The sequence below is a fragment of the Myotis yumanensis genome, unplaced genomic scaffold (assembly GCF_028538775.1).
Source record: "Myotis yumanensis isolate MYYU_CA2020_CCGP unplaced genomic scaffold, mMyoYum1.0.hap1 SCAF_3, whole genome shotgun sequence".
NCBI lineage: Eukaryota > Metazoa > Chordata > Mammalia > Chiroptera > Vespertilionidae > Myotis > Myotis yumanensis.
In genome coordinates, this window is record NW_027223754.1 from 90,853,574 (window position 1) to 90,877,488 (window position 23,915).

General features: G+C 40.5%; 2 protein-coding genes across 7 annotated transcripts in view; both read left to right on the forward strand.

Moving 5' to 3' along the window:
- The window catches only part of VPS36 (vacuolar protein sorting 36 homolog), a 39,171-nt gene extending 33,561 nt beyond the window's left edge, over positions 1–5,610 (forward strand). For 2 of the 3 annotated variants that reach the window (XM_070409125.1, XM_070409124.1), the window contains 4 exons: positions 616–680; positions 1,460–1,544; positions 2,489–2,565; positions 2,646–5,609. In XM_070409125.1, coding sequence (XP_070265226.1) covers positions 616–680; positions 1,460–1,544; positions 2,489–2,565; positions 2,646–2,739 — 321 coding nt within the window. In that variant the 3' untranslated portion in view covers positions 2,740–5,609. Of the gene's footprint in view, positions 1–615; positions 681–1,459; positions 1,545–2,488; positions 2,566–2,645 lie in introns of all 3 variants that reach the window. The other variant, XM_070409126.1, reaches the window with a different exon arrangement.
- Positions 5,611–11,252: 5,642 nt separating this feature from the next.
- Positions 11,253–23,915, forward strand: part of THSD1 (thrombospondin type 1 domain containing 1) — a 58,077-nt gene continuing 45,414 nt past the window's right edge. For 2 of the 4 annotated variants that reach the window (XM_070409127.1, XM_070409130.1), the window contains exons 1-3: positions 11,253–11,337; positions 15,064–15,177; positions 22,461–23,426. In XM_070409127.1, the coding sequence (XP_070265228.1) occupies positions 15,120–15,177; positions 22,461–23,426 (1,024 nt within the window). In that variant the 5' untranslated portion in view covers positions 11,253–11,337; positions 15,064–15,119. Of the gene's footprint in view, positions 11,338–11,378; positions 11,433–15,024; positions 15,178–22,460; positions 23,427–23,915 lie in introns of those variants that run through there. The other 2 variants (XM_070409128.1, XM_070409129.1) reach the window with 2 other exon arrangements.

Below are 23,915 nucleotides of genomic sequence, written 5' to 3' on the forward strand. Positions count from 1 at the left end.
GAGGTTGGCCAGCCGGGGAGGGACTGCAGGAAGGCTCCAGGGCATGTCCGGCCAGTCTCACTCAGTCCCGATCGGCCAGACCTCAGCAGCAAGGTAACCTACCAGTCGGAGTGTCTGCCCCCTGGTGGTCAGTGCACATCATAGTGAGCAGTTGAGCGGCCTTAGCATATCATTAGCATATTATGCTTTGATTGGTTGACCGGATGACCGGACACTTAGCATATTAGGCTTTTATTATATAGGATTATTATTTATTAATTGTATTATTTTCCATTACGAACAACTGTAAACCTTTTGCCCCACTCTGTATACTGAATTTTTGATCTATTGGGTATATATGTGTTAAAATTAAATTCACCTGTTTCTTTTAATATGGCTACTAGAAAATTTAAAATTATATATATGACTTACATTCTGTTTCTATTGGCTAGCACTGCTTTAATGAATAGAAGTTTTTGCTTCTTTGTTAATTTTTTGTTTTGTAGTGATTAAGCCACCTAAAATTCTTGATAAATGATAATTTAAAAAATTTCTCTTCTGTTTTAGTGGTCGTTATAATTATATAGCATCACTCTATTAATTTGCAGTGTAAACTGGATTTTTTCCCCCCATTAGTTGCTCTCACCAGAAGATTTAGTGAATGCATGCAAGATGCTGGAAGCTCTGAAATTACCTCTCAGGTAAAAGAACCTCTGCAGGAAGTTTGCCAACTATAGCCACTATTCTGCACTAATTAGGAAAGCCCTGCCAGGTCTGCCATCCTGTTGGGTGAGCCAACATTTTGCCCCTCTTGAAATTCTATGTTAACAGAATTCACTTGGCACCACAAGCACCTCTGTCATCCTGGCTTCCATTCTGCTCATGGCCCGAGGCGGGTAGTAATCCAACTCTTGTCGTTTTGGCGCAGTGAGATAAGAATGTGGGCTCTTCCCATGAGGTCAGGGTAACTAGCTCCTCTTCCCTTAGACTTTGTGTTTGTCTCTGGAGACCCAGAAGTACAAATGTTAAGCTGTGAATTATGTATTTTCCTTATCTTCATGGTTAGAAAAATTAGCCATTAGAGATGTATTGCGTAGTGAATAATATTGTAATAACTATGTATGGTGCCAGGTGGGTACCAGAATTATCAGGTGATAACTTCATAAATTATATAATTCTCTAATCACTACGTTGTACTTCTGAAACTAATATGAAATAATATTGAATGTCAACTATAATTGGAAAACAAGAAAATTGAAAAAATAAATAGCCAGATATATATTTTTTTAGTATGTAGATGATAGTTTATTCATGAGCTTTATAGTTATGCCATGGTTGCTTGTGATTGTTAAGTTTCAAATGCTGTTTTGTGTTAATATTGCCTCATACCTGGGCATAAAAGGTGAATAATATTTGTGCCTCCTTAGTGGTTGAAGGTCCTAGATATTCACAGCTTTGTTCTCCCGCCTGCTGTTTTTAGGCTCCGAGTTTTTGACAGTGGCGTCATGGTAATTGAGCTTCTGTCCCACAAGGAAGAGGAAATGGTGGCCTCAGCCTTGGAGACAGTATGTGAACCCAGTTTCCTCTAGTCATTAGGGCTTGCTGTGAGGATCCAAATGTCTAGCAACTTGAGAAACAGGATTTCCTTTTGAACTTAACTTTACTAAAAAGTAATGTTCGTTGGCCCAGTTAAAAATGGTTTATCATTAACAATGAATAAATATTAATCATAGTTATTCTCTGAAAGCTTTTTTGAAATGTACTAACACTCAAAACATCTTACAAGAAAGGAGAATTAGAAGTAATGAGGTGTTTTCTTTTTGTTTGAAGCTGTCTTGAGAACAGGTTTTTTAACTTTGTTAATCAGAATGTTATCCACGATAGAACTTTTACTCTTAGTAGCAATTACATAAGTAGCGTTACAAATATCAAAAGCTGTTTTATGAAATAATTGTTTCAAAAATATGAAAAGCAAATGTAGTTTAGGTGGATTTTATGGCCAAACTGCTATTACTCATCAGGGTACTTGAAATATTACTACCTTCATAGTCTCATTGGTGAGCCTGTATAATTTGAATAGCTTACATTTATTATACTTTTCAATTTAAACTAGATGAAAATACCTGAGACTATAGGTATTTTGACCACATACTTTAAACTACACCGATATATGAAGGTTCTTTATTGGATTGTGTAATATGAATTCAATTAGAATTTGTTAAATGTTCCTTTTCAGAATATCAAATTTTTTTTAGACTTTAGTACAGTGCCTTGATCATATTATAGAGGGTTTTATGATATTTTAGCCTCTACTTTATTTGGTCTGAGTCCTTCTGCTTTTGTAGAATTAAACATTAGTGAAGACTTGGTTCTATAGTGGGTATTTTTTGGATTTTAGTAGAAAATTCAGTAAGTTATTTCCTGAGTATAGCTAGTAGAAATTCTTTCTAGGTTAGTAACTAGGTGGTCTAAATTATGACATTTTATTTTGCTGTGTGTTTCTATTAAGGTTTCAGAAAAGGGATCCCTAACATCAGAAGAGTTTGCCAAGCTTGTGGGAATGTCTGTCTTGCTGGCTAAAGAAAGGTAGGTAAGGTCCTTGTTCTTTGTTACAACTTGTGTTTCTGAATGGACAGGTGATTGTGGTTTTCTCCCTTGATTCCTAGGTTGCTTCTTGCAGAGAAGATGGGCCATCTTTGCCGAGACGACTCAGTGGAAGGCTTGCGGTTTTACCCAAATTTATTTATGACACAGAGCTAAGGGTTTTTTGTATTTGAAATACTTCTTATCCATGTACTTGCATCATGTAGAGGTTGTATGATACTGAGCTAAGGGTAAACTCTGATAAACAGGATTCACTGGAACTGTAAAACCCTTTTAATTTCTTCCTAATATTATGGGGTAGGAAGTTGATTTAGGACGAATATAGGAAAATACAGAAAAATGAATGCCAATGGGAATTTAAAATCATGCTACAGTTATATAGAACCCTCATAGTTTAACTTGAAATATGGTGGATTTTAACTTGATCATCAAATCTAACCATTTTTAAGAAAGGAATTTAGTTCATGGGAGAAGAAAAAGAGAAGCTGCATGTTTAGACAGGTTAATTTCTTATTTTGGTGTGACTAAAAGTCACTGAATTATAAATAAGTGAAGTTTTTGTCCAGTCTGGGGGGTTTTTATGAAGCAAGTCCTACATTCAGTGTAGTTTAAGAACCTGACAACATTGGAACAAAATATCAAACTGCGGCGTGCCATAGGAGGCTCCTTCTAAGGGCTTTTATTAGAAACAGTCATAACATGTCTTCAACAGACAAAGCACCTTAAAAAAGGAGAGAATTGTATCTGACTCACATATATATTACCTGACTAGTTTTTTTTTTTAAGTGATGATTTCATGCCTGACATTTAAAGTATGCAACTATATCATTTTGTTTAAAAAATGCTGTGGATCTTGAAACTGAATTAAAGAGCTGTACAGACATGCCCAGAGATATGATTACAAATCTGGGTAGTAGATGGCTCAGGAACATAAAAGTGGAAAAATAATATGTCTCCTTTTCTTTCCCTTTAAGGAGTTTCACACTGAACTTTAAAAATCTTCCAATCATATTCTAGCAATATTTTTTCTTTACCCCACACATAAGTTGTGTGGAGAAACTTTCCTGCTAAAAAGTATTACTGAGGTAACAAAAACTGGATAATGCTGAATTTAGATCGCTTGAGTGTTAAAGTGGACTCCCTGACTTTATATGTTCCTGCTATATAGCATACAATATGCTGGGATTACCTCAAACTCAGGGACCTGCAGGCACAGAGGAGACCCTTTTTCTGAGACTAAGTCAGAAGTGGAAGGCAGTGATGATTTCTGGCCAAGCCTCCAGAGGGGATAGTATCTGTGCTGAGGGAACCATTGAGACCAGGAGGAGGCAATACCCAGGTTCACACTCTCAGATGTTCTCAGTGAGGTAGGTGAGTGTCACTGCCAGAGGCTGCTACAGATGCAGGGATCCTCAGCTGCAGACCCAGGGAATCCCTCCAAGTGCAGTCAGAGTCAGTCCCTGATTCCTCCCAGAAAAGTGGCTGTTGCTGCTTCACATCCTCCAGTGTCTTGGGAATGTTGTGCCTGAGGCATCCTTCCTTACTCTGCATTTTCCAAATCTGTCACTGATTCTAAATTGTGATGACAGACCCCCTAATTCCTTCATTGCTCAGCCTCAGGTTTGTTTTGGGGGAAATTCAGTGTCTGGCTGCCCAAGTCTTTCAGGCCATTGTGTAAGCTTGTTTGTACATAACTCCTCTTTGGACTGCACAGCTAAGATTGAGCTACTGGGATCTCGCTCTAATGCTGTGGATTCATTACAGCAAACTCGCATAATTCAGCATATTTATTTACATTAGTGTGACAACACATTAACAAAAATGGAGCAATCTGAATTGTATACAGTGAACTAAAGAAGCAATAAGGTGACATGAATATACTAGTATTTTGCAAAAAAACAAATGTGATTGCTTTCACTGTTTTCATTATTTTTTTTTTTGTTAATCTTTATATGAGGATATTTTTTCCATTGATTTTTTTTTTTTTTTTTTTTAGAGAGAGTGGAAGGGAAAGAGGGTTGGGGGGCGGGGAGAGAGACAGAGACATTGATTGGTTTTCTCTCACATGTGCCCTGAGCAGTCCGGGGATTGAACCTACGACCCTTTGGTGTGTGGGCCGATGCTCTTAATCACCGAGCCAAACCAGCCAGGGCAACATTGTTTAATTCTTAACATGGGCATTCTTCACATTTTCCAGACCTCAGTATATATATTTTTCTTTTTTCAAATAAGGTGTTATTTTGGTCCTCTATTAGTAGAGGTTATGTTTAAATACAACCAATCAGGTCTTAAGTGCAAAAAAGTTCTGTCTTGGTGCTTATCACTGGTATAATTATTGTTTTTGCTTTCCTAACTTTGCTCTTAGGAGCATTAATCTGTTGGTAGCTTTACGGTAATGGAATATTTCTAGTCACATACTGTCCAAAATTTTTTTACATTGTATAAGTGAAGATTGTTTTTGGGGTTAAATGATTGGTATTAATGTATATAGAATAAAGTTATTGCAAAATTAAAAAAATGATTTTTCTTAACTTAGTATCTTTTAAATACTCTTTGGGAAATAATCTGAAAATCATAAACCTTTAATCAGAATAAGCCAGTATGTTATAATTTGTTCTTCTAGATTTGTAATCAAGAGTTGATTATAAATATTTTTTACCTCAAGCTCTTACTATTTTAGTTGTTTTAAAAGAATGGCAAATGGCTCATGAAGTTTTTTAAAAAAATTCTTGATGTGAATTCCACTGTTGATTGACCAGGTGCATTCATGTGAATGTACTATATCTTGTTCCCTGTCACCAGACTAATTATGGCCAGATGTGGATTCATCATGTCATTATTCTCATGCTCATCTACTTAAAATGATTCTCCTTTGCCCAATAATCTCAGAGTTTTCATCTTGGAGTAGTAGAGTCACATCTTATAGGGTGGTTAGATTTTAAAGACTGTACCTAAGTATGAAATCGAACATGCTCAAAATGATCCTTGAAAATCTCTTAAATGCCAATAAAGTTCTACATATAGTTTTACATTAGAATCCCTGTAGTGATACCTGGGTATGAGTATTTTATGAATATGGTAAGTGTCCTATCTAATAAAAGAGAAACATGGTAATTAGCCGTACAGCCGCTACCCTTCCCATTGGCTAATCAGGGAGATATGCAAAATAACTGCCAGCCAAGATGGCGGCCAGCAGCCAGGCAGCTTAAAGCTAACAGGAGGCTTGCTTGCTTCAGTGACGGAGACTCCAGTGTTCCCCGCCTGCCGCTGCCAGCCTCTGAGCTTGCAGTTTGAAACGTTGTAACAAATATAGAAGCTAAACAAAACCCCAGAAACCTGCTTTCAGTCAGCCGGGATCTCAGAGCTGGAGTCGCAACATTGTTTCGAATACAGAAGGTAAACAAAGGCCAGAAACCTGCTTTCAGCAGCCGAGCCTCAGAGAGAAAGCCGGCTCTCAGCTCCAGTGACAGCCATAGAAGGTAAATAAATGCCAGAATAAAAAGGAAAAGAAAAAAGGAGAGTTTGGAGCTTCAGACGCCCGCCAGCCGGAAAACAGCCCTCAGCCCCTCACCCAGACTGGCCAGGCACCCCAGTGGGCACCCCCACCCTGAAGCAACAAGATGGCAGCTAATTTGCATACTGAAGGCAGGTGGCAGCAGGCAAGGCTGTCTGCGGTCTGGGACCCGGATCTGTGACCCGCCGGGCGGGGGGCAGTGCTTGAGGCTGTCCGTGGTCTGGGACCTGGATCCATGTCCTCGCGGGTGGGGTGGCAGTGCTTGAGGCTGTCCGCAGTCCCAGGACTCAGATCTGTGACCCTGCCGGGCGGGGCAGCAGTGCTTGAGGCTGTCCGCTGTCCCGGGACCCGGATCTGTGACCCTGCCAGGCGGGGGGCAGCACTTGAGGCTGTCTGCGGTCTCGGGACCCAGATCCGTGACCCTGCCGGGCGGAGGGCAGTGCTTGAGGCTGTCCAAGGTCTGGGACCTGGATCCATGTCCTCGAGAGTGGGGCGGCAGTGCTTGAGCTGTCCGCGGTCCCAGGACCTGTATCTGTGACCCTGCCGGGCAGGGGGCACCACGGGAGGCTGTCTGCAGTCCGGGACTCGGATCTGTGACCCTGCCAGGCGGGGGGGGCAGTGCTTGAGGCTGTCCGTGGTCCCGGAACCCGGATCCGTGACCTTGTGGGCAGGGGGGGCAGCATGGGAGGCTGTCTGCAGTCCGGGACCCGAATCTGTGACCCTGCCGGGCGGGGGGCAGCGCTTGAGGCTGTGCACAGTCCCGGGACTCGGATCCGTGACCCTTCACGGCGGGGAGGCAGCCATCAGTGCCCAGGAGTGACTGCGCAAGATCCGCCTCCTGGCCCAGAAGGTGCAGGATCGCAGGGACAGCCACCGTGGTGGGCCAGACTGACGTCCTCCTGGCCGCACCACGGGGGTTTGTGGATCTGCAAAGCCAGAGGCCTCCGGTGTGCACATACCCCCCTGGCGTGCGAACATCCCCCAGCACACTGTCACCCTCCCACGCCTGCAACAGTTGCAAACCAAGGCGTGCACAAGTTCCCCCCGCCTCTCCACCGCACTTCCATCAACCCGGCATGCCTAACACCCCGACAGGATGTGCACACATCCCCTCTGATGCGCTCACGTCCTTTGGAGAGTGTCTGGGTGTTCTGGGTGCTGAGGGTGGGCGCCTGTGAGATGACAGTGAGAGGGTGGAGTGGTGATGCCCTGTTACCACGGAGGCCAGTGCAGCTATGAGATCACTTCTGGGGAGTTAATGCAGGTGCTGAGGCAGGAGCAGGTGCAGACAGACACACCTGGTGGGTGCGGGCGGCCCTGGCTGAGGTGCCTTCGGTCAGCGTTCACGATCAAGAGCCCAGAGGCAGAGAGGAATTCCGTCCTCTCAGTGAAACAGTGGGGTAGTCGGGGCGACTGTAGAGGAGGAATATGCACTTTGGGTGCCAGCACCCATGAGCGAAGGCTGCCCTGACTGAGCCTCGCTTGCTTGGGGCCTAGCGCACTCCTGCTGGGCAACGGGTGACAGGACATGCTTTTCCGAATTAATGAGAGAAAACATTGATTCTCCTGCTGCCCACGAAGGTGGAAAGTGAAGTGAGGAGACATGTGGGGAGTGAGTGAGGTTCCCTGTCTGGGGGTTCCAAATCTGCTGTTGGTTTCTTTCACCACTGACTAGAGATATACAGGGTGTCCCCCCAAAATGTATACACACTTTGAATGCCTACTAATTCCAATGGTTTTAAGCATAAGAAAGGAACAACAATGGAGCTGTTATCTGTTAAAAGTGTGGGCACAAACAGGGAGTTGGACATTCCCTGAGGGGTCTCAGATTGGAGAGGGTGAAGGCCAGACTGAGGGGCCCCTTCTCCTCCCACCCCCCCACCCCAGTGCACGAATTTCATGCACCGGGCTACTAGTAATATATAATAAAAACTACATATCAGCAGTAGACTTTTATAGCACCAATAATTAAACTGTTTAAATGTGTTTGTCTCTTTTTTTTGCTGCTAGGTATGGTTGAATTTATGTAAATTTATTGCTAATCCCATCCCTTATGATAGATCTAGAGTATTAGCTCCACAAGAGCAGAGATTTTGATCTGGTATGTTCATGGACATAGCCTCAGAGCCTAGAACAGGGCCTGGCACACAGTAAGCATTCAATAAATATTTATTAAATGAATGAACTCTGATGCATTTACCTATTAAAATTTGGCTTCACTTTACCCTACTTTATTTCCCACTCAATTCAATTAAGAAAACATTTTTTCATACATACCAACTTAGTGTGAGGAACTTTGTGGGCCACTGGTGGTGGTGGTGGTGGTGGGATACAAAAGTGAGTAGGATAGAGCTCTTGCCCTTAAGAGGGTGGCCTACTTGGGGAAATGGATGTGAGTAAACTTAATTGAGGATGGAAGGGGCACAGGTACCATGCGGTGAAAGACAGAGGAAGGGGCTCTTAGCTCTCATGGAGGAATCTGAGAAGGCCTGTGGGAGAGGAAGAGCTTGGTAAACTAGGCTCACAAGGACCAAATAATCAGCCATGGGTGGAAGGTCAAGGGAACAGCATGAGGTGTGCCCCTTCCTTGTTCTGGGATGCATTTCCCTTGTCTGTCCAAACTTCTTTTATTACTTCTTCTCACTCACTTCCCCACCCCTATTCCCAATCAATCCCATGTGCTCTCTAAAAATTTGTTTCTAGTACACAACTCTACTATTTCTAAATTCCATAAGAGTTGTCTGCCCAATATACTTGACTGTATTTTGTACTGTTCTCTAATTATTTTAATGCCCTAAGAAAATAGAGAAATCGGGTTTCTTTAAGTTCAAAGACTGTCATATAACACTTCTTTTGAATTCCCACTGGTCTAAGTCAGTAATTGTACATGGTATTGTCCTAGTTAAAGTATTAACTGAACTGAGTGATTTTTGGATTATAATGTGTTGACTTGCAAACTTAAATCTTAATCCTTTACCCAATTCCCAAGAGGCTTCTCAACCAGCCTTGTCAGGGCTTAGCCTATCTGAGACACACTCTGTCTTATTCAATTTTTATAATATGGACCATATCCATGATGCAGGAGCCCTCCAGAAAAGTCAGGTTAACACACATGTAAGATCTAGTTATTGCACAGAAAATTGGGTCATTTGTGTTCTTCCTTGTGTCCTGATAACCATGAATTAGTTAAACCTTCTCTCTTAGTATTACCTAGGGCAAGAAAAGACCTCTCTGTATAAATTGATGTTATTGAGACAGTGAATAAATTTTACACAATTTGCACAGATCATTAGAGCAGCTGCAGACCTTGAAAGAGAACTGAAGATATCTTGATAGCCAGCTTGTTTTAGTTCATATCACTGACAAGACCACTGTTCTTTTGAAAGCTTTTTTTTTTCTTTAATGTCTGTGGCGCCTTCTTTTATTTTTGTTAATCCTCACCAGAGGATATTTTTTTCCTTAGATTTTTAGAGAGAGTGGAAGGGAGGGAGTGGGGAGAGAGAAAGAAACATCAATGTGAGAAAGACACATCAATTGGTTGCCCCCCGAACATGCCCCAGCCGAGGGGCCGGGGATTGAACCTGCAACCCAGGTATGTGCCCTTGACTGGGAATTGAACCCATGACCCTTCAGTTCATGGGCCAACACTCTAACCACTGAACTGCACTGGTCAGGGCTATGTTGCCTTCTTTTATAAAAGCTTAAACTATCTTAACTGTCCAATAAAGACAGTAATACAGTTTGGCAAGAATTTTTATTAAGGCAAACATGACGGAAGCACAGTGATTCAGCCATTTGCATCTGGATTTAGGTCCTTCTACCTCTCAAGAGTGGGTCTCTAAGGGAGGGTGTGTGTCTGAAAGATTAATGCAAAGTGCTTTCTACATGTTTCACTCAGTCACCAAGAAACTTCAATGGAACTAATACTGTATGCCTTTTACAGTGGAGGAAAGGAGGGATTGTCATTTGCCCAAGGTTACAGAGGCTAGTCTTTCCATTGAGCTTTTTGCTTTTAAAGCTGAAAATGCCAGGGACCTTGTCATGTAGTTAGTTGAAAAGAAATTCCAACTTGAGTTGAATGGATATTGGACTAGTTAATTTTACTGGGAGTGAAAATGAATGATGGCCTTAAAGCCTTTTTTGAAACTTTGGATTTAGTATTGCTAGAATTAGTTATTTGACAAGATAAGTACTTAACAAATTTGGTATCTCTGACAACCTTTGATAATTCTGATAATTGTGCTACCTTTTAAAGACTAAGTGATGGATTCAAGGATGTATTTTAAGAGTTTTAAAAATTGAGGTAAAATTCACAGTGAAATGCACAGACCTTAAATTGAGTAAGTTTTGATAAATGCATAATCCGTGTAACACACACTCCAACCAGTAGAATTTATCTGTCATTCCCAAAAGTTCCCGGGTGCCTCTTTCCAATCACCTGTTCCCCAGGCCACTAGTATGCTGTGATTTCTATTACCATATTAGTTTTGTCTGTTAAAGAAAACCAAATGATAAACGGTGTTGCACATCATAGTGTACTCAAAAACAACCATAACTGTTGAACAAGGTGGAAGTCTATTCTCTTAAGAAGATCTTAACCTGCAGATCAGAGTTTTTAAAATGTGAATTTAAAATTAATTAAATAACCAACCGTGGCTCCTGAGAAAGAAAAACAAATTCACCTTACCTGAACTGTTTTCTTTTAAAACTCTTCCATAACATTTGAGAAACCAAGTATTTTGGGAAACCATGTTTACAACCCACCAGTTAGTCACTTCAATGGCTTACTTTGTGCTCCCCCAGAAGAAAACGACCCGGGAGAGAAGTGATTAAATTTGAAAAGTCAGGAGACTGCTGGCTCGCCCTTAAAGCCCGGGTCCCACCTGCGGGCTAAGGGTGTGTGTGCATTGGCGGGGTCTGGGCCCCCTCCTGCTGGCCCCGGCGGTCCGCGCGCTTTTCCTGGGGGGTTTCCTGTTCCCAGTGGGGCGCAGGCAGGAAAGGATGCGCCGCCCTGGACACGGGGCGGGCCTCTCCGGCTCGCGCAGGCCCCTGCCCTCGGAGTGCCGCCCACCCCGCGCTGTCGGAGGCGGGTCCGGGTGGGGCTGCGGTCGGCGAGCCGCCGGGCCAGGGCGCGCAGTCTCGGGGCGCAGGATGCTTCGCGCACTACCTCGCGGGCCCTAAGGCTTCTGGCCCGCGCTCTCCTCGCCACCACGCGCCGCTGCTCCCGCCAGTCCCGAGAGGTAAGAGCCTTCCGCGCGTCCCGGCAGGCGCTCCTGTGCCGCGGAGACTTCCCCGACCCTGTCGCCTCCAATCACCCCGCAGCCAGAAAGCACAGGTAGGCAGACGGTGCCAGTCTCTCGACGCACCCAGTCGCCTTCCCTCACTACTTGGTGTTCAGCCTCCGCCCCCGGGCGACAGGCTCTACATGTGTGCGCCCCAGCGCTCCCCAGGCTCAGATATTGCCGAGGGACGGAAGCTGACTGTAGACTGTAAGTCCGAATAGTTGAGACCCTTGAAGAATCCGTCTTAGGTTACTGAGCGTTTGGGAACAAGTTAGCTCTTTTCCCCAAAAGAAATCCTTTTTGGGATATAAGCCTTTCAAAACGGTCCTCATTTTAAGAGAGCTTTCTCTGACGACACAGGCAGGGCTAGATTTGCAAGCATGAACTTGACTTGCGAGCCTTTGGAAAGCTGGGTGGATGTGGGGAGTACACCGCTTCCCAGGGAAGCTGCATGCAAAGGGTGGGAGGGTGGGACCAGGGCAGAGCCACTGGACTGCATATGTAAATAAAGCCAGTTTACACGAGCTGCTTTGGAATTAGGGATTTCCTCCTAATAAATATTATTATTAGATGTATGCAAACACAAACATGTGCAGGTTTATCAGAGGGACAAAATAACTTTGCTTTTTCTTTTCCCCTTTATGTATTTATTTATTTATATATATCTTTATGAATTTCAGAGAGGAAGGGAGAGGGAGAGAGAGATAGAAATATCAATGATTAGAGTGAATCATTGATTGATTGCCTCCTGAACTCCCCCTGCTGAGGATCGAGCCCACAACCCTGGCATGTGCCCTTGACCGGAATCTAACCGGACCCTTCAGTCCTTAGCCTACGCTCTGTCCACTGAACCAAACCAGGCAGCGGTTCTCAACCTGTGGGTCGCGACCCCTTTGGCGGTCGAACGACCCTTTCACAGGGGTCGCCTAAGACCATCCTGCATATCAGATATTTACATTACGATTCATAACAGTAGCAACATTACAGTTATGAAGTAGCAACGAAAATAATTTTATGGTTGGGTCACAACATGAGGAACTGTATTTAAAGGGCCAGAAGGTTGAGAACCACTGAGCTAGGGGGTCTTTTCCCTTTTATTTTTAATAAGCCATTGGTCTCCTCTCCTTTAGCATAATTCATTGTCTTTTCCTGCGATTACGAAGACACTGTGGGAATTATCTTAGCTGGTTTCACCAAAAACATGAAATCTGAGCTTGGTGTGATACCATTAGCCATTGAGAATATTCACAACTTCTTACCTACCCTGTAGTTGATACATTTAGAATTTGTCTGTGAATGCTATATAGAAGTATTTTAAAATGTGTATAAAGTATACTTAAGTTCTTATTTTCTCAAAATGATTCTCAAGTCAAACATTGTAAGTAGCAAGTACTGTATTGGGAACAACATGTTGGGATAAATTGAGCAAGCAAGTTATTAAAAAAAAAGCATGCTATCATTTTTTTTAATGTAGTGCTTTTCCCCCAGCAATTAATTCTGTTTTGGGATGCTCTGTTAAAGTATTCAGATTAGTGGTTGAGCTAGTAAAATTTCAGCATTTATTTTCAGAATCTTGAGAATACAAAAAAAAATAAATCTGTATTATGATTTCAGGTAGGATGGTTTATTTTTTAATTCCATTTCTATTCAGTTCTAAATATAGATTATTACACTATTCTAGGTTTTACTGGTCATTTTCTTAAGGAGCAAAATGTGTTATAATCACAAAATCAGTTGTAATTAGGAGCTTCTTTAAAAAAATAGTTATAACGGGGAAGCAAGCAATTTGGGAAAAGCCATTCAACTTTTGGGAGCTATGGATGCTTGTTTCTCCTGACTTTGGTTACTAAGTATTGCTGACTTAAAGGAAGCTTTTTAATTGCCCCAAATCCTATGCTTGCTGGGGAGATACATGATGTTCACTTGCTGTCTTTGCCCAAGTTTCCCAGTCCATGTTCAAAAAAGGATTAAGGTCAAATCTGTGCCTGATTCTAGCAAAATTGAATTTTTTGTTTTGTTTTGTTTTGTTGGTGGGGTGGAGGGAGTCCTAATCATCTGCATAATTATGCTTTAAATCTCTGCTTTCCTTTTAGGAAGTACAGCACCTATTTCCCTTGTTCAACCAACTCCCACTAAAAGAAAGCTAATAGATACATATCAGTTCTCTTTCTATTGAATTTTTTATTATTCCAATCATTCCCTTTAGTCCATTATTTTTCTATCTTATTTGAATGGATATAGCATACTTATATTTGGAATAAAATATATTTATTAAAATTATTAACTGGATAATGGGAATATGGACATTAAGTAAATATATATTTGGTTATGTTTAGTAGCTCATTTTTACTAGATTCTAGTATGAAAAACAAAGGGCACTTAAATGCCCACTATTCTGTGGTCTAACAGTTGTTTATATTAAAGTGAGTGCCTCCTCCCACAAATCATTCTGAAGCACAGGCCAACAAGATCTTTCCTGCTCTCCTAGGTGGTCTGGGAAGATTGCTGCATGAAATCATCTGTCTCTTGATGTGTAACAGCAGCAACAAGTATTTGAAGACTGACAGATGATGATAATTGTTATTTCTCTGTTTTCTCTTTAGAGCAGTGGTTCTCAACCTTGGCTGCACATTAGAATCACCTGGGAATCTTTTTAAAATCCTGATTTCTGGGCCTCATCCTCCGGAAATTCTGTGTCTTTGTTACTAATGTTGTGGCCCCACCCCATAACAAAGAAACAGAATTTCCGGAGGATGAGGCCCAGAAATCAGGATTTTAGAAAGATTCCCCAGTGATTCTAATGTGCAGCCAAGGTTGAGAACCACTGCTTTAGAGTAATCTAAATAAGGGAAGTCAGAGCCACATGAAGTTCACATTTAATTGACTACTCTGGGTATCTTTTTTAAAGATTTGATAGTTTTGGTATAGTTCCTAGGCATTAAGAAATGAAGCAATTCAGATAACACACCGATTGTGCAAGGAAGATAGTATGTCCGTTTGTGGAAGCAAGGTAGGACTTTTCTACATAGCATAATGCTAAAAGAAAGTTTGACAAACATTTAATGAATTTACTAAAGTTTAGTAAATCAGTGTGAAATACCAAAGCAGATAAATATGTGAAGATGTATTATCAAGACTGGCGCCCTTGCTGGTTTGGCTCAGTTGACAGAGCATTGGTCTGCAGACTGAAGGGTCCCAGGTTCGATTCTGGTCAAGAGCATGTTCCTTGGTTGTAGGCTTGGTCACGTGTGGGAGACAACCAATCAATGTGTCTCTCTCACATTGATATTTCTCTCTCTCTGTCTCCCTTCCACTTTGTCTAAAAATCAGTGGGAAAAATACCTTTGGGTGAGGATTAACAACAAAAAAGATTGGCTATTAGTTTTGATGAAGTTAAGAAAATAATAATAAATTCTCCACTGAAAGATGTGCTACAAAGGTAATCTTGGTGTTGAGCACCCTGAATATTCTTAACAGGTGATCTATAATGGAAGAAAGGGGAAGTGTATAATTACAGATCATTTCCCCAGTGAAAAGGAGTGTCCTTTGTATGCTCTTTTCAGTACTACCTAGGGAGTTTGATTTCTTAGAATGGTTTTTGTAATTTCATGATTACTATTTTAAGAATATCATCATTTTTCTGAGGTTCTAATTTCAGGTGTTTTTGAAAAAAAAAATTCACAGTTTAGATGTGAGAAAGGACATGAGGAGACCAAAGACCTGGGATTTTGCTGATCAGAATGAAACAAATGTTGAAAGACTTTTCAAATCTATTGTTGGTGGTGCTCTGTGACTGTGGTGAGTATTGTGAGTGTACTTAACGCTATTGGAACCAATGAGGAAACATCATTGACAAGTTTATAAATGCATTGATGTTGATGACCTGCATGAGGAGGCAGGGCAGGGTTTACAATGCAGTACCTTTCAAACTGTGATCCTTGTAACCCTGGGTTCTGTTAAGGTTCTGAATTATGGATTCAAATTTCACTTTAAATATATTTTTAAATCTTAAAAAGATAATAAAAACAACTCACTTTCAATTTAATAAATTGGAGACAAGCCTGTTACATGATGTTTTATACATTGGGGTTTGATGTAAGATTGCACTTGACAAGAGAGTTTTGCTGCTATGTTATCATTGGAACCAATTTGAATTTTCAGTCTTTGCCAATTGTATACCTTAGATAAGTTTTTTTTAAAAATATGTTTTTATTGATTACAGAGAGGAAGAGAGAAGGGGAGACAGATAGAAACACCAATGATGAGAGAGAATCATGGATTGGCTGCCTCCTCCACGCCCCCTACTGGGGATTGAGCTCTGGGCATGTGCCCTTGACTGGAATTGAACCCGGGATCCTTTAGTCTGCAAGCTGACGCTCTATCCACTGAGCCAAACTGGCTAGGGCTTTAGATAAATTTTTAAATTCCTTTCAACCTTAGTAATAATATTGACTTCACAGGGTTGTTGCTATGGTAAAATAGTCAAGAATTGGAAACACCTTGAATGGTTGAGCATACAGTGGTATTTAATGTTAGTTTTCTTCATTCAGTTTCAATTAAATATTGAGTTCATTTCTCAGACATGCACCTACTGAACCAATAGAGTCAATAATGCTGGTTTTGATGATTTCCAAATATTTCATAAACATCTAAGCAGTTGATGGTATGAGAGTAGAAGTTGTTTCTATTTTGATGAAAAAATTATGATCCAAGAGAAGGAGAATCCTGGCTCGTGTAATATCGATGGCACAGCCAGTTAAATGGACTAGAGTTCATACTGGTCATTTTGTCCAGTGAATCTTCTCAGTAATTTTTTTAAAGAAGTTTAATTAAACAAGTTTTTCTAGAATGCCAATCTGGGATTCATTTCTTTTAAAGTCATTTATCCCTACTTAAAAACAGATTGCTGTGTATGTAACAGCCTCATACAATAATTTATAAGTGTCCTTGTTTTCATAGTGATAAATAAAGACATAAAATCTTCCATTTATTTTTTTTAATTTTTTAAAAATTTCTTTATTGATTAAGTTATTGCATATGTGTCCTTCCTCCCCATCCTCCCCCCACTAAAATCTTCCATTTAAATAAAGTCTGCAAGGATATTTGTCATTGTCTTTTTAATTTATTATTGATTGATTTTTAAGAGAGAGAGCGAGAGAGATTTGTTCCACTTATTTATGCATTCATTGGTGGATTCTTGTATGATTCCCTGAGTGGGAATCGAACTACCAACTTTTGCGTATCGGAATGATTCTCTACCCAGCCAGGACCATGGATGGATGTTTATCATTGTTGAGCACAAAATATCTTACTGGAATATAAAAATAAAAATTGAATGAGCATAAAATAGAGCCTACAGCATAGAAGCTGAGTGCATAGTCTACTAATGGAAGAACAGGTATATTTATAGGTCTAGGTTTTTATTTCCCCTTCTCTATTTGATGTTGATCAAAATATACCATTACCAATAAGATGGTTTTTGTTTGTTTTTTAATCCTCACCTGAGGATATTTTTTCCATTGATTTTTAGAGAGAGTGGAAGGGAGGGAAAAGACACACAGAGAGAAACATTGATGTGAGAGAGAGATGCCAGGAATCGAGTCTGCAACCGAAGTACGTGCCCTTGACCGGAACCAAACCCATGACCCTTTAGTCTGCTCTATCCACTGAGCCAAACCAGCCAGGGTTAGGTTGTTTTTATTAAGCAACATGTTTATATTGAGGCAACAGTCCTTTAAATACAATAAAGGAATGGGGAGAGAAGAAATGAAATTATAGAGAAAGCTATACTGTAGTAGTATGGCATACAATCAAATTGCAGTTTTCTAAATGAAATGATATTCTTGTCTGAAAAAACAAGAGTTGTAAAGTAGTAAGCTCTCTTTTTAGTACACTATGCTGGAACCCATTGTATCTTTTTTCTCCATTTCCAACTGGGCATGTATGTCTCTTTCATTGATTGGTTGCCCATCAAATCAGAATTTGATCCTCCTCATTGACAGTCCCTGGCATTGACAATAGGCTTTCATTAGTTAACTAAGTGGTGTATGCCTCTTTTTTTTTTATTGTTTAAAGTATTACATATGTCTTGTTTTTCCCCGATTGACACCTTCCCCCACTTTGCCCTCCCCCAGGACAAGCCCCCACCGCCCAGTGTCCGTTGGTTATGCTAATATGCATGCATAAAAGTCCTTTGGTTGATTTCTTACCCTTTCCCCCCCCACACTTTCTCTCTGAGGTTGGACTGTCTGTTCAGTGTTTCTTAGTTTCTGGGTCTATTTTTGTTCATCAGTTTATGTTGTTCATTATATCCCAAATATGAGTGAGATCATGTGATATTTATCTTTCTCCGACTGGCTTATTTCACTTAGCATAATGCTCTCCAGGTCCATCCATGCTGTTAGAATGGTAAAAGTTCCTTCTTTTTTATAGCAGCATAGTATCCCATTACATAGATGTACCACAGTTTTTTAACCCACTCATCAGCTGATGGGCACTTAGGCTATTTCCAAATCTTAGCTATTGTAAATTGTGCTGCTATGAACATAGAGGTGCGTATGTCCTTTCTGATTGGTGTTTCTGGTTTCTTGGGATATATTCCCAGATGTGGGATTACTGGGTTGAATGGGAGTTCAATATTTAATTGTTTGAGGAATCTCCATACTGTTCTCCACAGTGGCTGCACCAGCCTGCATTCCCACCAGCAGTGCAGGAGGGTTCTCTTTCTCCAAATCCTCGCCAGCACTTGTCGTTTGTTGATTTGTTGATGATAGCCATTCTGACAGGTGTGAGATGGTACCTCATTATTGTTTTGATTTGCATTTCACGGATGATTAGTGACTTTGAGCATGTTTTCATACGTCTCTCGGCCTTCTGTATATTCTTGTTGGAAACGTGTCTATTTAGGTACTTTGGCCATTTTTTGATTGGATTGTTTATCTTCCTTTTGTTAAGTTGTATGAGCTCCCTGTAAATTTTGGAGATTAAATTTTTATCTGAGTTAGCATTGACAAATATGTTCTCCCATGCAGTGGGCTTTCTTGTTGTTTTGTTGATGGTTTCTTTTGCTGTGCAGAAGCTTTTTATTTTGATGTAGTCCCATTTGTTTATTTTCTCCTTAGTTTCCAATGCCCTAGGAGCTGTATCAGTAAAGATATTGCTACGACATATGTCTGATATTTTGCTGCCTAAGGAGTCTCCTAAGATTTTTATGGTTTCCCATGTTATGTTTAAGTCCTTTAAGCATTTTGAGTTTATTTTTGTGTGTGGTATAAGTTGGTGATCTAGTTTTATTTTTTTGCATGTTTCTGACCAATTTTCCCAGCAGCATTTATTGAAGAGACTGTCTTGACTCCATTGTATGCTCTTGCCTCCTTTGTCAAATATTAATTGAGCATAATGGCTTGGGTCTATTTCTGGGTTCTCTGTTCTGTTCCATTGGTCTATATATCTGTTCTTGTGCCAGTACCAGGCAGTTTTGAGAACAGTGGCTTTGTAATATAGCTTGATATCTGGTATTGTGATTCTTCCAACTTTGTTCTTCTTTCTCAGGATTACTGTGGCTATTCAGGGTCTTTTTTTTTTTATTCCAGATGAATTTTTGTAGAGTTTGTTCTAGGTCTGTGAAATATGCTGTTGGTATTTTAACGGGAATTGCATTGAATCTATAAATTGTTTTGGGTACTATGGACATTTTAATGATGTTGATTCTACCAATCCATGAACATGGTATATTCTTCCAGTTGTTTATGTCTTCTTCTATCTCTTTTTTTCAATGTCCTGTAGTTTTTTTTTTAATATATTTTATTGATTTTTTACAGAGAGGAAGCGAGAGTTAGAAACATCGATGAGAGAGAAACATCGATCAGCTGCCTCCTGCACACCCCCTAACTGGGGATGTGCCCGCAACCAAGGTACATGCCCTTGACCGGAATCGAACCTGGGACCCTTGAGTCCGCAGGCTGACGCTCTATCCACTGAGCCAAACCGGTTAGGGCTCCTGTAGTTTTCTGAGTACAGGTCTTTTACTTCCTTAGTTAAGTTTATTCCTAGGTATCTTAATTTTTTTGGTGCAATGGTAAGTGGGATTGTTTTTTTTAGTTTCTCTTTCTGTGAGTTCATTATTGGTATATAAAAAAGTCATAGATTTCTGGGTGTTAATGTTATATCCTGCTAAATTGCTGAATTCATTTATTAAGTCTAGTAGTTTTTTGATGGATTCTTTAGGGTTTTCTATGTACAATATCATGTCATCTGTGAATAATGACAGTATTATTTATTCTTTTCCAATTTGGATGCCTTTTATTTCTTCTTCTTGTCTGATTGCTATGGCTAGCACTTTCAGTACTATGTTGAACAGGAGTAGTGAAAGTGGGCGTCCCTGTCTTGTTCCTGTGGGGACATGGTTTTAGTTTTTGCCCATTGAGTATGATGTTGGCTGTAGGTTTGTCATATAAGGTTTTTATTATGTTGAGGTATGATCCCTTTAGTCCCTCTTTGCTGAGAATTTTAATCAAGAAAGGGTGTTAGATTTTTGTCAAATGCTTTTTCTGCATTGATTGATATGATTATGTGATTTTTGTCTCTCAATTTGTTTATGTGATGTATCACATTTATTGACTTGCAGATATTGTACCATCCTTGCATCCCTGGAATAAATTCCACTTGGTCATGGTGTATGATCTTTCTAATGTAATGCTGGATCTGATTTGCTAGAATTTTGTTGAGGATTTTAGCATCTATGTTCATCTAGGATATTGGCCTGTAGTTCTCTTTCTTTGTGCTGTCTTTATCTGGTTTTAGAATTAGGGTAATGGTGGCCTCATAGAAAGAGCTTAGAAGTGTTCCTTCTTCTTGAATTTTTTGGAATAGTCTGAGGAGGGTAGATTTTAGTTCTTTTTTGAATGTTTGGTAGAACTCCCTGTAAAGCTGTCTGGACCAGGGCTTTTGTTTTCTGGAAGATGTTTGATTACTGCTTCAATTTCATCAGTAGTAATCTGCCTATTCAGGTTTTTTGATTCTTCCTGATTGAGTTTTGGAAGCTTGTCTTTTTCTAAGAATATGTTCATTTTGTCGAGGTTGTCCAGTTTGTTGGAGTAGAGTTGTTCGTAGTATTGTAGTGGTGTATGCCTCTTAATCTTAATTCAGTGAGCACTGGAGTCTCTTTAGCCACCTGTACACAAAAAGGTACCAGCTCTGCTATGAACTACCATGCAAACTGCACCAGAATTAGCCACCTTTTTCAACCTTAACCTTGAATTGTTTACATCTGAAAGGAAGTATCCTTCAACTTCTGTTTTGACTAAATAATTTTTTTAAAACCCCACAACTGTATTTTACTAAGGTTTTCAAACAAGTGGTGATCAAGCATTCAGGACTATCCAAGTTTTATATCTTTTCTTTCACCCCATCTTAAATAAGAAATGGAAGCTCTAGCTGATTTGGCTCAGTGGATAGAGCATCAGCCTGCGGACTGAAGGGTCCCAGGTTTGATTCCAGTCAAGGGCACATGCCTGGGTTGTGGGCTTGATCCCCAGTGTGGGGCATGCAGAAGGCAGCCTATCAATGAGTCTCTCTCATCATTGATGTTTCTATCTCTCCCTTTCCCTTTCTCTCTGAAATCAATAAAAATATATTTTAAATAAATAAATAACTAAATTTTTCTTTATTAAAAAAAAAGAAATGGAAGAATTGCTGAGCTAATTAAAAGAAAACCCCAAAATTTCTGTGTGCCAATATATTCATGTGTTGATTCTAAAAATCATTTACTGACTACATGTAAGGGTAGCTTTAAAGACTACCAGCCCAAACAACACATTGAGACCTTTTGGACATATATATGACATAATATATATATATATGTTATATATATATATATGAATATATATAGTAAGGTAAATGAATTCATACTTACACATTGTTTTTCAAACCATAATGGCACTGTAGTCCCTAAAACCTAGAATGGTTTCTTACCCTAGCCATGGCCAGCTGATTGTGGCGTTGCCAAATTCTGTCTTCTTTGATGTGTATTTGGATAGGGTTCAAAATAGAAACAAAGTTCTATGTTTTTTACAGTCTTTACTTAGTTGTTTTTATGGGTCTCTTTTTTAAAAGATATGATTGATCCTAACAGCATACTAGCAGGCTGGTGGTCATTCATCCTATCTGGGGCAATAGCAGTTTTATAATGTCATTAAAATTGCCAAGGACACGCCTAGTTGTTTCATAAAGTTTCACTCTTTCCTTCGATGACCCTTGGAGAACAGAGTGTCAACATTTCTTATTTGTCCAAAATTTTCTGCCTCATATAAACCAGGATCATTGGTTTCTTTACAGTGAAATTGTCCAACAAAATACTTGCCTTGACTACCTGAAAAATAAATTTGAAGTATATTTAGGGTCTGAAATTTTAAGTAACCTAGAGAAGTATATATTATACCATTTAAACCAAGCTTTCTCTGCCTTGGCAGGTGTGGCTCAGTTGGTTGAGTGCCATCCCATGCACCGAAAGGTCACCAGTTCGATTCCCGGTCAGGGCACATGCCCAGGTTGTGGGTCCAGTCCCAGTTGGGGTGTGCATGGGAGTCAACCGATCTATGTTTCTCTCTCTCAGTTTCTCCCTCTTCCTTCCTCTCTAAAATCAATAAAAACACATTAAAAAATAAATAAACCAAGCTTCTCTGACTTCACTGTAAATCCATCTCCCCCAAATACCTGAACACCAGAATATGATTAAAATGAGAAAAGTGAGGTATTAGATTTTTATCTTGAACCTATAAATTGTTACTCTTTCTTTATAGATTTTTTATTGCAGACACATTATACTGTTGGATGTTATGAATTCAGAGTATTACTGTTTATTTTAAACATAACCATAGAAGAGGAAGATAAAGGAACAGATCCATTTTAAAATTGAAACAGTATAGTGCCCACCTCCCTGAATCAGCACTCAGCATCATTTTATATCATTCTTGGCTCAGTTCAAACTTCTCTTGTGTCTATAATGATTTTTTTCTTTGATGTCTCCCGTAGTGCTGCTTAACCATGCCTTTGTAAAACCCATTCTGACCATTTCATTTCAGTTCTTGGAGAAGCTGAATATCTCCTCTTGGGAGAGCCAGGACATGTAGCGCTAAGCAACACCACAGTGTCTGTGGATTTCCAGTATTTTGATGGTGCTAATGGGACCCTGAGGAATGTATCTGTGCTGTTGCTGGAGGCTAACACCAATCAGACTGTGACCACCAAATACCTCCTGACCAACCAGTCCCAGGGGACACTCGAGTTTGAATGCTTCTACTTCAAGGAGGCTGGCGACTACTGGTTCACAATGACTCAGGGAGTGACAGACAGCAGCACTCCAGTACCCTGGTGGGAGAAAAGTGCCTTTCTGAAGGTGGAATGGCCCGTCTTTCAGGTTGATCTGAATAGGACATCCAAAGCAGCAGAAGGCACCTTCCAGGTGGGCCTTTTCACCAATCAACCACTATGCCTGTTCCCTGTGGACAAGCCTGACATCTTGGTGGATGTCATCTTCACCAACAGTCTTCCTGAGGCAAGAACAAGCCAGGAACAACCACTGGAGAAAAAAACCAGCAAGAGGACAGAACTCTCTCAAGGTCAATGGGTTGAGTTTGGCTGTGAACCTGTGGGGCCAGAAGCCTATGTCACCGTGGTGCTGAAGTTGTTTGGCCGAGACTCAGTCATTACCTCCGTAGGACCGATTGACCTGGCCCAGAAATTTGGATACAAATTGGTAATGGTGCCAGAACTCACATGTGCGTCCCGGGTGGAGGTGATGGTGCTGCCCCCACCATGCATCTTCGTCCAAGGAGTGATTGCTGTCTTCAAGGAGGCCCCCAGACGTCCTGGGGAAAAGACCATTCGCCTGGCTGAAAACAGACTGACTTTGGGACAGAGGAGAACAGTGTTCAATTGCACTTTGTTCGACATGGGGAGGAATAAATACTGCTTTGACTTGGGCATTTCAAGCAGAAGCCAGTTTTCCACAACGGAGAAGGAGTGCATGCTAATTCAGAGAAATATAGGTTGGTATTGAGATTTAAATTTTTGAAAATCAAATTAATGCCTTTATGCAGTCAAAATTACTATTTTGAATTTAGGTGAACTTAATTTTCTGTGAACTATATCATCATTTTTATGGATCACTCCTCATAATGGCACTAATAAACATTAGCATTATTACATCATATGGCAAGTCCATGACAGGTGTGATCAGAGTTCAAAGCTAAATCCCAAGCTGTATTTAGTAACTTGCTAGCTTGCTCACTTGAGCATGTCTTTTTCCTCTTAAGTCCTTCATTATAAGAATGAAGCCTCTTTAGTGAGCTTTCAAAGCAAGATTTCTAAAAGCTTCAAATTCTGAATTTTTTGCATAAGCCCTACCTAATCACAAAGAAGGGCTATTACAATCCCATCCATGCCTCATGCCCCTCTTTACATTTCTTTCCCTTTTCCTGGGTGCAAGCCTGGTCTTGGCAAGAGGGTTAACCTGACAGAGATTGTCTGGTTCACTT